Here is a 14,130-nt window from a genome sequence, read left to right on the forward strand (position 1 = left end):
CCATTACAACTCTTAGCTGGCCAGGAAACAGCCCAGACCTGAATCCTATAAGGAACTGTTGGCATATTGTGGAATCTGCAGTTGCCAGAAAGAAACCAAAGACCCTTCGTGAACTTCAGGAAGCCATAATTCATGTTTGGAACCACGAACTATCAGTTGATTATCTTCAGGAATTGATCTTGTCAATGCCTCGATGGTGTGCTGCTGTCATCAGGGCCAGAGGCTGTTCAACTAAATATTAGTTTGCACCTGGTGAACTTTTCATTTTGTTTTCCATTTAAAATGATAAACTGAAGCAAATTGAAGGCTTCTGATAACATTTCAGCCATAATTGTTGTGTTTACCAAAACTGTTGTATAAAGTTTGCAAATGCTCATTTTGGAATATTTTGAGAGCAACTGTCAAATATTACTTAGCTTTGCCTTAACTATTAATAAATATCTTTTGTTTATATTTTTATTTGTGATGCTAGTCATTAATGTAACATACCATCATGAAAAAGGGTTATAAATGTGAAATTCCTAGGTGATGCACTTTCTTTGAACACCCGTGTATAACTCCAACTGATTGACATATCTACATGTCTTCCTGACATGCGGGAAGCAGATCAGGGATAGAACAAACCAGAAACTACATGTTTAGAATAGTCTAAAAACTGCTAGAAATTGGCCACTGTAGTGAGATCTAGGAAACTCCTGACTCCAGGACTTCTTAATCAGCTGTCCGACTAATATGAACAGATAGACAAAAATCTAAGTATGGTTAAACTAAAATATGAAATCTTGTAAACTGAGGGTGCTAGTTAAAAATGGGTTGCACATTCAAAATCAGCATTAGAAAATACACTAGTGCACCATGTTGCTATTGAATGTTTTACATCCTTGTTCAGTGTTATTGTAATCCAGAATCTATACGAAACAGTCAACAAATTCATATTGGAAGTGATGAAACACTCACCATATGATTCAGATCTGACATCCTGATGTTTAATCACTTAAACATAAAAGCTGAAAAACCATAGGTTTTTCAGCTTTTATGTTTAAGGTGATGTGATTGCAGAAATTCTGTTTCAACAGTCAAAGCCTTTCTGTAAAGCATTTCTGTAGACACACTTTGTTGCATTGGGATGAATTTATTAATACCTTTGGAGATTATTTTTAAATAAATGTAATGGTTTTCTCTTATGTGTCTTAAACAGGTTTCATATAACTTGCCATTCTATTTATATTGTAAAATGATGATCCCACTGACTAATTATTATTGACCCCCAGTAACATTTTTTTATGGCCCCACTTAATATCTATCTACTTAATGATAAATTGATATATTTACAAACTGAAAATTTAGTCGAAACAAACATAAATACTGGAATGAATACACAAAGTGGTGTGCTCTTTTGCAACTGAGGGAATTCTTTAAAATCTTAATAGTTGCTCACAAGAATTTAAGATAAAAAAAATTCAGTTGTAAAGGTACACAGGTTCTTTCACTTGAAGTTAATCATATAATTCATAACTCATTTTCCACAGAAGTGAAATCTGTTATTGTCTCCATTCATTACAAAATGTTGAGTAATACAGTAAGCATGACTGCTTTTAGTTCATTATCAAGTGTATAATATTTTATTAAAATGTAGTTTTTACTTTTCAGGTTGGACTTTGAACAATGGGTAATCTACTAAGGTTATTGTCAAGAGATGATAATCCCAAGTATGATGTCTTTGTAGATTTTGAAAGTAAGTACAAAAGTCAATTATTCATATATAATATCTGTATGTCATGTATATTTATTAAAACTAAATCTGAATGCAAATCAGAAGTTTTATTTTGAACTGTGAGTGTAAATATGAAATGAATTTAACTGCTTTGGGAAGTTTCCTTTCTTTTATTATACAGTGGAGCAACTGGAGTGTTCTCCCCCCCTTTTTCTTCTTCTAAAGTATTTAATATTGCTCATTGTTATTATTTCTCTCACTTTTATAATATGACAGTATATTTCTACTTCAATTTAAATTGTATATTCCCAAAGTTTTTTCTTATTTTATATAACAGTAATGTGGATTCATACAATAAATTTTTGTCCAAGACAAAAATTAGACTACATTTATAAACTAAAGACAGGGTGTGCTTTATTCATAGGACCATTAAAAGTATCTAATTGGAGTAACTTCGTCACGAAATTGTGCATGACATAAGTCCGGGACCAGTCCTGTATTAGCAATTTTTGGCCAGTTGGTGTACAAAATTTTTTTAAATTTAGTTTTACACCATCCAACTCATACTAAGAAATTATGAATGGGTCAATATTAGAAGACACCATAGAGCTTTTAAACGATTATGAACTGTATAATTAAAATCAATAAATTATACTGTCAATTGAAATATACTACAGTAAAACCTTATAAATCATTTGCTGTTTAAAAACAAATTAACAAATTAAAAGAAAATGAGTTTTTTTTTTTGTTTTTTTTATGAAAACCCCAAGCACGAGAGGTATTACAACCTGTAGTACTTTGTGCCGTGCATTGGTTAAAGGTTGAGAAGATGAAAGAAGGTACTTGTTGACATCAGACATGAATTTCTGTAGATTAAAATTTTCAAGAAATACATATGAAGGGAGATTGTTCCAGAAAATAGAAGTTGAAGGAATAAATGAGGAAGAAGGAAAGTTGGTTCTGTGAGTTTAAAGTTGGACAGCAAAAGGATGCTGATTGGTTGCAGCATGTGTTCGGTCTGTTTTGGAAGAGAGAGAGAGAGTGAGAGTGGGAATTATAGAAGCCAATTCACAAGAAGAGTGCCCATGGAAGTATCTATAGAAAAAGCATGCAGCAGAAACAGAATGTCTGTGGGAGAGAGAGAGAGTAGAGAAACTTTGTTGGAGATGTCATTAATTTACCTATCTGCCCTCTTTTGAATGGAATCTAGAAGACTGAGAGAAGTTTTGGAGGCACTGCCCCAGATATGGAAACAGTATTCCATGGTAGAGCAGATTTGCGATTTGTACAGAGTGAACAGCTATTTGGAAGAAAAGTAATGCTGAAAGCAAAAGAGAAAACCCAGTTTTCTAGATGCAGAGGAGACAATATTTGTGATGTGCTTATGCCAAGAGAGAGAGATTACAAGTCAAGGTAATCCCCAATAGAGATATATGATCTTACCTAGAAATCAGAGTGTCATTGAAAATAAACATAGGAATAGAAGAATTCTTTTTGCAAGATATATAAGACTGGACAGAGTTTTAGAAGATTGAAATCAACTAAATTATCTTTTCCCCACTGGAGAATTACCTTGAAATCAGCATTTAAGGAATTGGTAGCAAATATTCAAGAAGTTGAAGCTGTTTGTGCAGGCCAAAGTTTCTCAAACTGGAAGGTGGAATACAATATGCTATCATCAGCAAAACTATAGACAGGATTTCTGGTCAGCAATATACAAGAGGTCATTAATATACAAGAGGAAAAGAGTGGGAGAAAGAACTGAACCTTGGGGAACACCAGCATTAGAGAAAGAGAGAGGGCCATCTACCATCACCCGCAGTGAGCGGTCAGAGAAAAAACTGGATACCCAATTACAAAAAACGGATGGCAGTCCATAAGATGGAAACTTATTTAGAAGACTATTATGCCAAACATGATCAAAAGCCTTTTAAATGTCAAGAGTAACTGCTTGAGTTTCACCAAACTTTTCCATTGAATTTGTGCATAGATGGATAACATAAGACGGTATATTGCCAGTGGATTGATACTGATGGAATCCACACTGACGAGATCATTGACCAGATGGAAGGCTTCTAGATAGGTTAAGAGTTGTTGGTTAATAGATTTCTCCATTACTTTAGAAAGAGTAGAAGTAAGTGCAGTGGAATGATAATTGGATGGAAGAGATTTGATACTCCTTTTAGGAACTAGCTGGACATGAGCAAAGTTCGAAGCAGAAGAGAAACCACCAATGGAATAAGAAATTGTAAAAAGGTGCCACAGAACAGGAGCACAGGTTTTGAAAACAGGAGGACAAATGTCATCAAGACCTGGAGCTTTCTTGGCATGAAGATTATTCAAAATTCTTCTGACATTGTTTTGATGGAAGACCACAAGAAGCATTGGGTGGAGTATATTGGGAATGGTAGGATGTGATTTACTAAGATCGTACAAGAGTTAGAAAAAAAGTAGGATGCTAGTAAGTTGAATATCTTTAGTTGAGGAGACAAATAGAACTATCAGGTTTTAACAGAGGTGGGAGTATAGATGGATAAAAGTTATGGCCAATGAGCTTTGACTATAGACCAGAATGCTCGGCTACCATTTGGACAAGAAGCAGGTTTTCTACTCATAGCGTGTTCAAAATCTAGTTTCGAATGATTAATAACTACTTTTCAATTGTTGCAATCTTTGGTGTAGGCTGAAAATGAACCTGGAGAATTGGATACAAGCCAGTTGTGATATGCAACATTCTTATCTCGAAAAGCCTTAGCACATTTATTGGAAAACCAAAATTTAGATAAAGGGCGAGGTTTTAAGTTGGAGTGTGGATTCCATCCCTACAAGTATAATTTTACTGACACGATCTGACGAAATGTTTACATCACAAGATTTGAAACGGTAATCTGAAAAGGAAAAGAGATCTCGCAGATCATCCCATTTTGCATTCTTGTAATGCCAAACAACACATGGTTGAGATTAGCCATCAGAGAAAGGTTCCGTCGGAGTAGAGACTATCACCAAGTTGTGATCTGAGGCACCAAGAGGACCACTCACCCCGACTGTATACTTATTAAGGACTGTTTCTGAGAAAAAGATCAAGCTTGTTGGCTGTGTGGTTAGAATTATCTGGTATTCTGGTGGGTAAATGAACAATCTGTGCACGGTCATTAGTAATCACAAAAGCATCAGCATCTTGTCCGGCTGGGTGTACTAGAAAGCAGATGCCAGCTGTTGTGAATGTTAAAATCACCAAGGAAGATTACCTCACTGTTAGGAAAGTTGGACTGGATAAAGTCCAGTTTCGAAGAGAGGAAGTCAAAGTTGCAAGAGATTAGTGGAGTTGGGAGAATGATAGAGACAGTGGATGAATTTGACGGAATGTCGTAGAAGGATTTTAAGCCAGAGATTGAAAAGAGGAGATTCCAAATTACTAAGTCTCTGACAGGGAATATCAAAGCGGACATATGCACAAGTACCACCTTTGAAGCAAAAGGAATCATACAGCAAATAATTTGGACAACTGAGATGGGCAGTGGTTGAATCAAATGATAATTGGAATTCTCTAAGAAAGAGCATTTGCAGTTTGGCCGACTGTAAGTGGAAATGGACATCATTAATGTCCATTTCTGCTTTAAGGACATCACCTTATATATTGTAAAATGGACAAGGATGTATTTTGGAGGTTAACATTATCATTAGTTGAAGCATATGATGCAAGAAAGCAAGCTTATACAGAAAAAAAAAACCCCTTCCCGTTTCATCCATCCAGTCACTCCAAATGTTTCTCTAGCTAGTTCAGCCTTAAATTTATTTAAGCTATCAACTTCCACAGCAACAGATGGAAGTCTGTTCCAGCAGTCAACTACCTGCTGGCTAAAGGCAACTTCTGTGCATCTATTCCACAACTGTCTTTCCTCAATTTGAATCTCTGCCCCCTCAGGTTCTTAATCTGAGCAAGCAGAAGTATCCTATCAGCACCAAGCCTGCTCAAACCATTCAGAGCCTTGTACACTCAATCAGATCACCTCTCAGGTGCCTAGACTCCAGATGCCACAACTGGCAGAATTTAAGCCTCTCTTGGTAAGAGCACTCCTTTGTCCCTCTCACCAGTCTTGTTACCCTTCTCTGTACTCATTCTAGCAACTCTTCATCCTTTCTAAAATGAGGCCTCCAGACCTATACGCAGTACTCAAGGTGTGGCCTGACCATTGCCTTATACAAAAGGATAATCACTTCCTTGTCTCTGCTAACAAAATTCCTATATATCATTGACAAAATTCTATGAGCTACTCTTGCAGACCATCTGCACTGATCAGAAAACTTCATATCTTCCTGCACAATTACCCCCAGGTCCTTTTGATTCTCTACTACTGTCAGTGTAGTACCACACAGTTGATGTTACTCTGGGGTTCGTTGCTCAGCCTCAAGAAATGGTATCAGGGTAATCACACCCATATTAACTTTTCATGATTAAGTTTTCTGAACATGAACAGACTCAGTAGTAAGCATTTTCCACTAGTGGAAAGCTCTGCGGAGTAAGTTTTTTCATAGAAATTTTAAAAATTGTAAAAATGAACACTTTACATAAATGCCCTTAAATATTAATTTTTTTCTTATTTTGATTTGATTTTTGAACATTTAGAGGGACAAAAATCAAAATTAAATCCCCAAAAATCAAATAAGAATTTAAAAAAAGAAAAATATTATAATAAAAAATAATTTGTTAAAAAAAAAAGACGAACAACTTGTATGTACTGTGGGTATGATACTTTGAATTTTAGTTTACTATTAATAGTGGCAAATGATGTAAGAATGATAGCTTATACAGTATCAGCAAAAAAAAAATCAGCAATGGAACTTTCCATATCACCTATCCATCCCCTCTAATAGTTTGTCTAGTTCTCTGTTGAATTTATTGAAATTACTCATCTCCACAACATATTTTTCAAACAATCAACCACCCACTGGATAAAGGAAAATTTCTGCATGTCTGTCCTGTAACCATCTTTCCTCAACTTGAATATGTTCCCCTGATTTATGTAGTCTGAGCAAGAGGATGTCATCAGCATTTAGAGTAGCCAATACATTCAAAATCTTAAACACCTCAATCAGACCTCCTTGCAGGTGCCATCTTCAGATGTTGCAGTTTGCAGAACTGAAACCTTTCCTAGTAAGAGCACCCTTTTGTTCCCCTCACAATCTTGTTGCTCTTCTCTTCACCCATTTCAACATATCTGTATCCTTCCTGAAATAAGGTTTCCAGAGTTGTATGCAGTACTCAAGATGTGGCCTATTGCCTTTTACAGTGGGACAATCCTTGCTGGTAAAATTCCTGTATATCATTGACAAAACCCCATGAGCTGTCCTAGCAGCACTACTCAGAGAACTTTGTCTGACTGCATAATTACACCCAGGTCTTTTTTCTTTTTCTTCTTCACTACCCTGAGTGTGGTACCACACAGTTGGTATGTTATTCTGGGATTACTGCTTCCCATATGCAGTACCTTGCATTTATCAATGTTAAACTTCGATTGCTGCTTCTCAGCCCATCTGCCTTTTTTTATTCTAGATCTTGTTGCAATAGTATACCCTGATTATTGTTATTAATCATGTTTCCAACCTTCATGTCATATGCAAACACAGGCATTAAACATTTTCTTTCATCAGAATTATTAATAAATATAGAAAACAGCAATGGGCCCAGCAGCGAACCCTGGGGAACTCTGCTAAAAACAGTAGTCAAAGAAGAGATACTCTAATTGATGAATACTCTTCATCTAATTCCACCCAGCCATCCCTTTATCTGTAACAACAACTTGCCTCCCTAATGTCACACTGCCCCAATTTGTAAAGGAGTCTTTTGTTTGGAAAAGTTTCTTCTGAAATCTAAGTGTATGATATCAAAATAATTTTTTTCATCTAGTGCCTTTCTTACTACATCATAGTATCCAATTAGATTAACGAGACAAGAAAAATCAGCTCTTCACAAATCCATGCTGTGACTGCAGTATAGCTGCATTCTTGACTAGATGGTTCTACAGTACTTCTTTAACTAGCAACTCCATTATTTTCCCTGAAGCGAGTTCAAGCTGACTTGTCTATAATTGTTCATGTAATCCTTTGATCTCCCTTTGTTAATTGGGGATACATTCACATATCTCCACTCCATGGGGACCTTCCCCTGAATTCATTGATGTTCAAAGAATTATGGCTCAAGGTTTGCTTACTTCCTTTGCTGCCTCCCTTAATATAATTGGATAGATCTCATCCACCCCAGTTGCCTTTTTCTTTTTTACATTCATCTTCAACAGTTTATTTTCCAATCTCCTCTCGTTTATCACAAAATCATTTAGCTTCCTGTTCGAATTTGACACACTTCTGGAATTCCCATCCCTGAATTTTGCATATACATTCATATCTGAATGTAGATGCAAAATAACTCTTCACTTTATCAGCAACCCAAGCAGGATCATCAACAGTTGAGCTATTCATATCTGGTGGACCAATATGATTCATCCCTTTCCTTGTAGTGTTTACATCAGTAAACAAGCCTTTACTCCTTTTCTTTTCATACCCTGCTGGAGATTTCTTAACAAGTTAAGATACCTTAGCTTGTCAACCTCCTTTGTGACTTATGTGCATATTACTTTATATCTACCGTAGGCGTCTGTATTACCTGAAAATTTTTATGTATCCCATGCATTTTTTTTTCTCTGCCATAGCCCATATGCCTAACTTTTCTAGATTCTGTTACAGTAGCATACTTTCATTAACCACCCTGCCAATCTTTATATCATTTGCACAAACTAGACAGGCTGCCAGAACAGGTCATGGGGTATTGTCAATGATATACAGAAATTTTGCTAGTAGTTGGTGAAAAGAGGTGATTATCCCTTTGTATAAGGCAATGGTCAGGCCATGCCTTGAGTACTGTATACAGGTCTAGTGGCTCATTTTAAGAATGATGTAGAGCTACTTGAGTGAGTACAGAGAAGGGCAACAAGATTGGTGAGGATAACAGAGGTCCTCTTACTAAGAAAGGCTTAAGTTCTGCAAATTGCAGAAGCTAGAGACTAGGTACCTGTGAAGTGATCTGATTTAGGTGAATAAGGCCTTGAATGAGTTGAGCAGGCTTAATTCTGATGGGATTCTTCTGCTTGCTCAGATTACAAACCTGAGGGGACGTTAATTAAAATTGAGGAAAGACAATTTTAGAATAGATGTGCGGAAATTTGCCTTTTTGCCCTGTGGGTGGTTAATTGCTGGAACAAACTTCCATCTGTCGTTGTGGAAGTTGATAGCTTAAATAAATTCGAGGAGGAACTGGACAAACTTTTAGAGGAAATGGATGTGTGAAATTTTTTTATTTTTCTTTTTTTAGCTGATGCTACAAAAGCTCATACACTTGCTTTCTTGCATCACATGCCTCCATTACTACTACTACTGGCGCTTCCGTAGCCAGGTGGGCAAGAGCAGCAGTGCGTAGCACACGCTTCTTGATTAGACTGGGGTTCGAGACCGTGACCACCAAATACGGATGATGCGGAAAGGTCAGAAAATGACCACCGCATATCCCCGAAGCAATATGGCCTTAGTTGCTAATGCTCCAAAAAACCAAATAACGACAACTACTACTACTTGGACATTAAGCCTGAAATGCCTTCATCAATATCATTAATAAATATATAAAACAATGGGTCCAACACCAAACCCTGGGGAACTACACTAATAACATTAGTCCACAAAGAGCAATGTCCATTGATTACCGGCGCATTATAGCCGTAGTTGCTAATGCGCCAAAAAAATCCAAACAAACAATCCATTGATTACCACTCTCTGTCTTCTTCTACTCAACCATCCCTTTATTCATAGCAGCATGTTGCTCTTAATGCCACACTGCTTCATTTTGTATGGCAGTCTTTTATGTGTAACAGTATGAAAAACTTTCCTAAAATCCAAGTATATGATATCAGAATAATTTTTTGCATCCAGTTCCTTTGTCATCACATTGTAGTATCCAATCAAATTGATTAAACATGATTTCCCCTTAACAAACTCATACTGTGTCTGAAGTATAATTTCGGCCTCCTCTAGATGATCCTGCATTACTTCTTTTACCAGTGATCCATTATTTTCCATGTACCGAAATAAAGAGGAATTTACCTCAATGCTTTTTTGTAGAATGCTTCACTACAATACTTTCCCAAATTCAATTAGACATAAAATTATCACTCAGTGGCTTCTTTCCCTCACAGACATATGAATGGGTAGACATATCTGCGATCGTTAGTCAAGATCTCCCAGCCCCCAACCACCACCACATAACCCTGAGAGTCAGAAGACATCTTGTCTAATATTAAAATCAATAAAATGATCGTGGCATATAAAAGTTTAAATTTTAATTTAATCAGTTTAATTTCTTGGCTGGTGTTTATCATTAATTATTATAGTATAGAAATTCCCAGCCCCATAGGCCTGTTTGAAGATGCCGCGATCATTTCGTTGATTTTAATGCAGATATCCTCCTCTCAATGTTATTAGTGCTGACGTGTACAACAATATCACCTTTTGTGTCCCTAATCAATGATATCTTCTCTATGATATCTTTCTCTGGTATTTTAGAAAATACCAGAGAAAGTTTTTAAATTTGGGCAGATGGGCTAAGAAGTGGCAACTGAAGTTTTCTGAGACAGCGGTCTCAGAAAGTTTTTAAATTCTGTACAGTGGGATAAACTGACGATGTTACCAACAGTAAATTCTAAGTGGGAAGCATTCAAGGAATTAATCTTGGAAGCTACTAAAAGTTTCATACCTATTAAGAAATATTGTTCAAGGTTTAGGCCTAAATGGTTATCAAATGAACTAATAAGACTCGTAACAGAAAAGAAAAATGCATGGGATGCATATAAATTATCAAGCGACTCAGAAGCCTATAGCAGATATAAGCTAGTCTGTAATCAGGTCACAAAGGAGGTTAGGCAGGCGAAGACAGATTACAAGAAATCCTTGGCAAAAGATGCTAAGAAAAAACAGCAAGGATTTCTTTACTTATATAAACTCTAAAAGGAAGCGAATGAATCTGATTGGTCCACTTGATATCGATGGATCGACTGTTGATGATCCTGCCCAGATAGCAAACAAACTGAATGAGTATTTTGCATCTACATTCACACATGAGGAGTTATTAAGGTTTGGAAATGGCAGAAGGTTATCAAATTGTAGCAGGATACTTAATGATTTTGTAATAACTGAGAGCAAAGTGGAGGAGAAATTGTTGAAGTTAAACATAAGAAAAGCACCTGGGGTGGATGGGATCTATCCAGTTATATTAAAGGAGGCGGCAAAGCAACTAAGCAAACCCTTGGCCATAATTATGAGAGCGTCCTTGGACTCAGGGGAGGTTCCCACGGACTGGAGATGTGCAAATGTATCCCCAATTCACAAAGGGGGATTGAAGGGTGACATGAGTAATTACAGACCAGTTAGTTTAACTTCTGTTCCGGGTAAAATAATGGAGTCACTGGTTAAAGATGCATTGCAGGATCATCTAGACAAGACTGCAACAATAATTCAGACACAGCATGGGTTGGTTAAGGGAAAGTCTTGTCTGACAAATTTGATAGGATATTATGATGTGGTTACAAAGGAACTGGATGCAAAAAATAATTTTGATTTCATCTATTTGGATTTCAGGAAAGCTTTTGACACTGTTGCGCATGAAAGACTATTGTACAAATTGGAGCAGAATGGATTTAAGGGTAAGTTGCTACAAGGGATAAAAGGATGGTTAAGTGGGAGAAGACAGAGAGTGGTAATCAATGGGTGCTGCTCTTCTTGGACTAATGTTATTAGTGGAGTCCCACAGGGTTCGGTGTTAGATCCACTGTTGTTTTGTATATTTGTTAATGATATCGATGAAGGTATATCAGGCTTAATGTCGAAGTTTGCAGATGATACAAAGGTTGGCAGGATTGTTAATGACAGTAATGGCAGTGTGCTACTGCAACAGGATCTAGATAATTTGGGCAGATGGGCTAAGAAGTGGCAACTGAAGTTTAACCTTGACAAATGCAAAGTACTGCATATGGGTAGAAGTAACCCCAGAGAAACGTACCAACTGTGTGGTACTACACTTAAGGTGGTAGAAAATGAAAAAAACCTGGGAGTAATTGTGCAGTCAGATATGAAGTTTTCTGAGCAATGCAGACAGGCTGCCTGGGCAGGTCATGGGGTTTTGTCAATGATATATAGGAATTTTGCTAGCAGGGAAAAGGAGGCGATTATCCCTCTGTATAAGGCAATGGTCAGGCCACGCCTTGAGTACTGCGTACAGGTCTGGAGGCCACATTTTAGGAAGGATGTAGATTTACTTGAGCGTGTACAGAGAAGGGCAACAAGATTGGTGAGGGGAATGAAGGGATCCTCTTACCAAGAGAGGCTTAAGTTCTGCAAATTGCAGTGGCTGGAGACTAGGCACCTGCGCGGTGATCTGATTGAGGTATATAAGGCCTTGAATGGGTTGAGCACACTGAATTCTGATGGGATCCTTCCACTTGTTCAGATTACGAACCTAAGGGGGCATAAATTCAAATTAAGGAAAGACAGATCACCGCGCAGGTGCCTAGTCTCCAGCCACTGCAATTTGCAGAACTTAAGCCTCTCTTGGTAAGAGGATTCCTTCATTCCCCTCACCAATCTTGTTGCCCTTCTCTGTACACGCTCAAGTAAATCTACACCCTTCCTAAAATGTGGCCTCCAGACCAGCGGGTGGTTAATTGCTGGAACAAACTTCCATCTGTCGTGGAAGTTAATAGGTTGAATAAATTTAAGGAGGAACTGGACGGGCATTTGGAGGGAATGGTGTGTTTTTTTTTTTTTTTTGTTTTTTTTTTTGGCTGATGCTGCATAAGCTCATGCACATGCTTTCTTGCATCACATGCCACTACTACTACAATGGGCTTTGAAGTGGGTTTGAAGCATTTCAAATGTGCTAATTATTGAGATATTGGGTTGAGTTATTTTAATTACAAATTAAATCATTTAATTTGTTTATGTAGCTTCTGTAAACTGATAATTTAGCTGAGTAGTTCAGATAAAGTATTATTTGTAAGATAGGACTTCACTCCAAGTGTAAATAAATGAATTTCTGTTTATTCTCAAGATGGCCAAACCAAAGGAATAATGCTTCATTCTCTTGGGTAGTAGATTGTTATTCTTAAAATCTTATTATATCCACAAATGCTTTTCACTCAATATGTTTAAAATTATGCTTTTTAATTCTGGTTATTATCATAAGCTTGATTCCTTGTCAGAAACTCTGATGTGCTTTTACAAATGAAAAATTCAAGGTCGGACTATTTGGACTATTCAGGAATAGTTTTTCATCTTTATTGATTAAAAATATACATGTTTATGTACCAATAATACTAAAGATTTATTTCTATACACAGCTGAAAAACAAATTAGGTTCCTTGCAAATGAGTCAGACATCCTATATTATAAGCAAATTGACAGAGTTGACTTATTCTTACACAAGAAATAAATTGCTTTTTATTTGTAACATGTGCTATTACTGGCTGCCGTTTCAAGGATTATAGTTCCTTCATCAGTGAGTAACTAAGCACCAGATAACCCAGTGATGATAAGTATCCACAATATGAGGGATGCCAAAATGTCTAGATGATAATACTTCACACACACACAAAAGAAAAAAAAAAAAAAAAAACAGCTTGAAGTTATCAAAGCATTACAATTTTTATAATTATAATGCTTTGATAATTGTGTAAATTGTGCTTTTTCTGCTTGAATAAAACATTCACTGTATATTTATATGGAAGATTAAGTTGTATTCTTGTTAATTTGTACTAAATTGCACATCTGACTTTTTACCTTGTTAAAAAAACAAGTTATATTGTTTTTAATTTATAAACATTTTTTTTTTTTTTTTTTTTGTTATTTAAAGATGCACAACCAACTGTGCTGGAAAAGGACACATATGAAGTAGTGGAAGAAGTTCTACAACACTCTAAAGACATTCTTCAAGAACTTCAAACATACAAAGGAGCAGTAAATGAAATCAGAGAAGTAAGATATTTATTTTTCTTTTGTTATCTTGTTTGCATTTTACTAACTCCATTTCAGTAGATGCTGATCATAACCTTAATGGTATGTGTGCTTCTCATACCAGTGTTACACCCGCCACTGCCATCTAAGAAATCTTTTGTTAGTGCATATTTATACAGTAAGGTCATTGCACAATGCATACTCGTGAATTTGAACTTACATTGCTCACACTTGATCATTATGCATAAAAAGATACCTTGTTCTAAAAAATAAGAGACAAAATTTTAAATTAACTTAAAATCATATAAAAAGTTGAAAGAATCCTGTTATTAATAAGAGGAATAAAATTTAAGACATCATTTATGTGA

At 36.3% G+C, this 14,130-nt stretch overlaps 1 protein-coding gene across 1 annotated transcript in view; it reads left to right on the forward strand.

The window, feature by feature from the left end:
• LOC150086621 (CYFIP-related Rac1 interactor B-like) overlaps positions 1-14,130 on the forward strand; it is a 119,246-nt gene that overhangs the window by 36,045 nt on the left and 69,071 nt on the right. Inside the window, exons 3-4 of the mRNA XM_090371482.1 lie at positions 1,651-1,735; positions 13,662-13,783. Coding sequence (XP_090227608.1) covers positions 1,666-1,735; positions 13,662-13,783 — 192 coding nt within the window. The 5' untranslated portion in view covers positions 1,651-1,665. The remainder of the gene's footprint in view (positions 1-1,650; positions 1,736-13,661; positions 13,784-14,130) is intronic.

The sequence above is a fragment of the Mastigoproctus giganteus genome, chromosome 4, assembly GCF_048544385.1.
Source record: "Mastigoproctus giganteus isolate SK-2022 chromosome 4, ASM4854438v1, whole genome shotgun sequence".
Lineage (NCBI taxonomy): Eukaryota > Metazoa > Arthropoda > Arachnida > Uropygi > Thelyphonidae > Mastigoproctus > Mastigoproctus giganteus.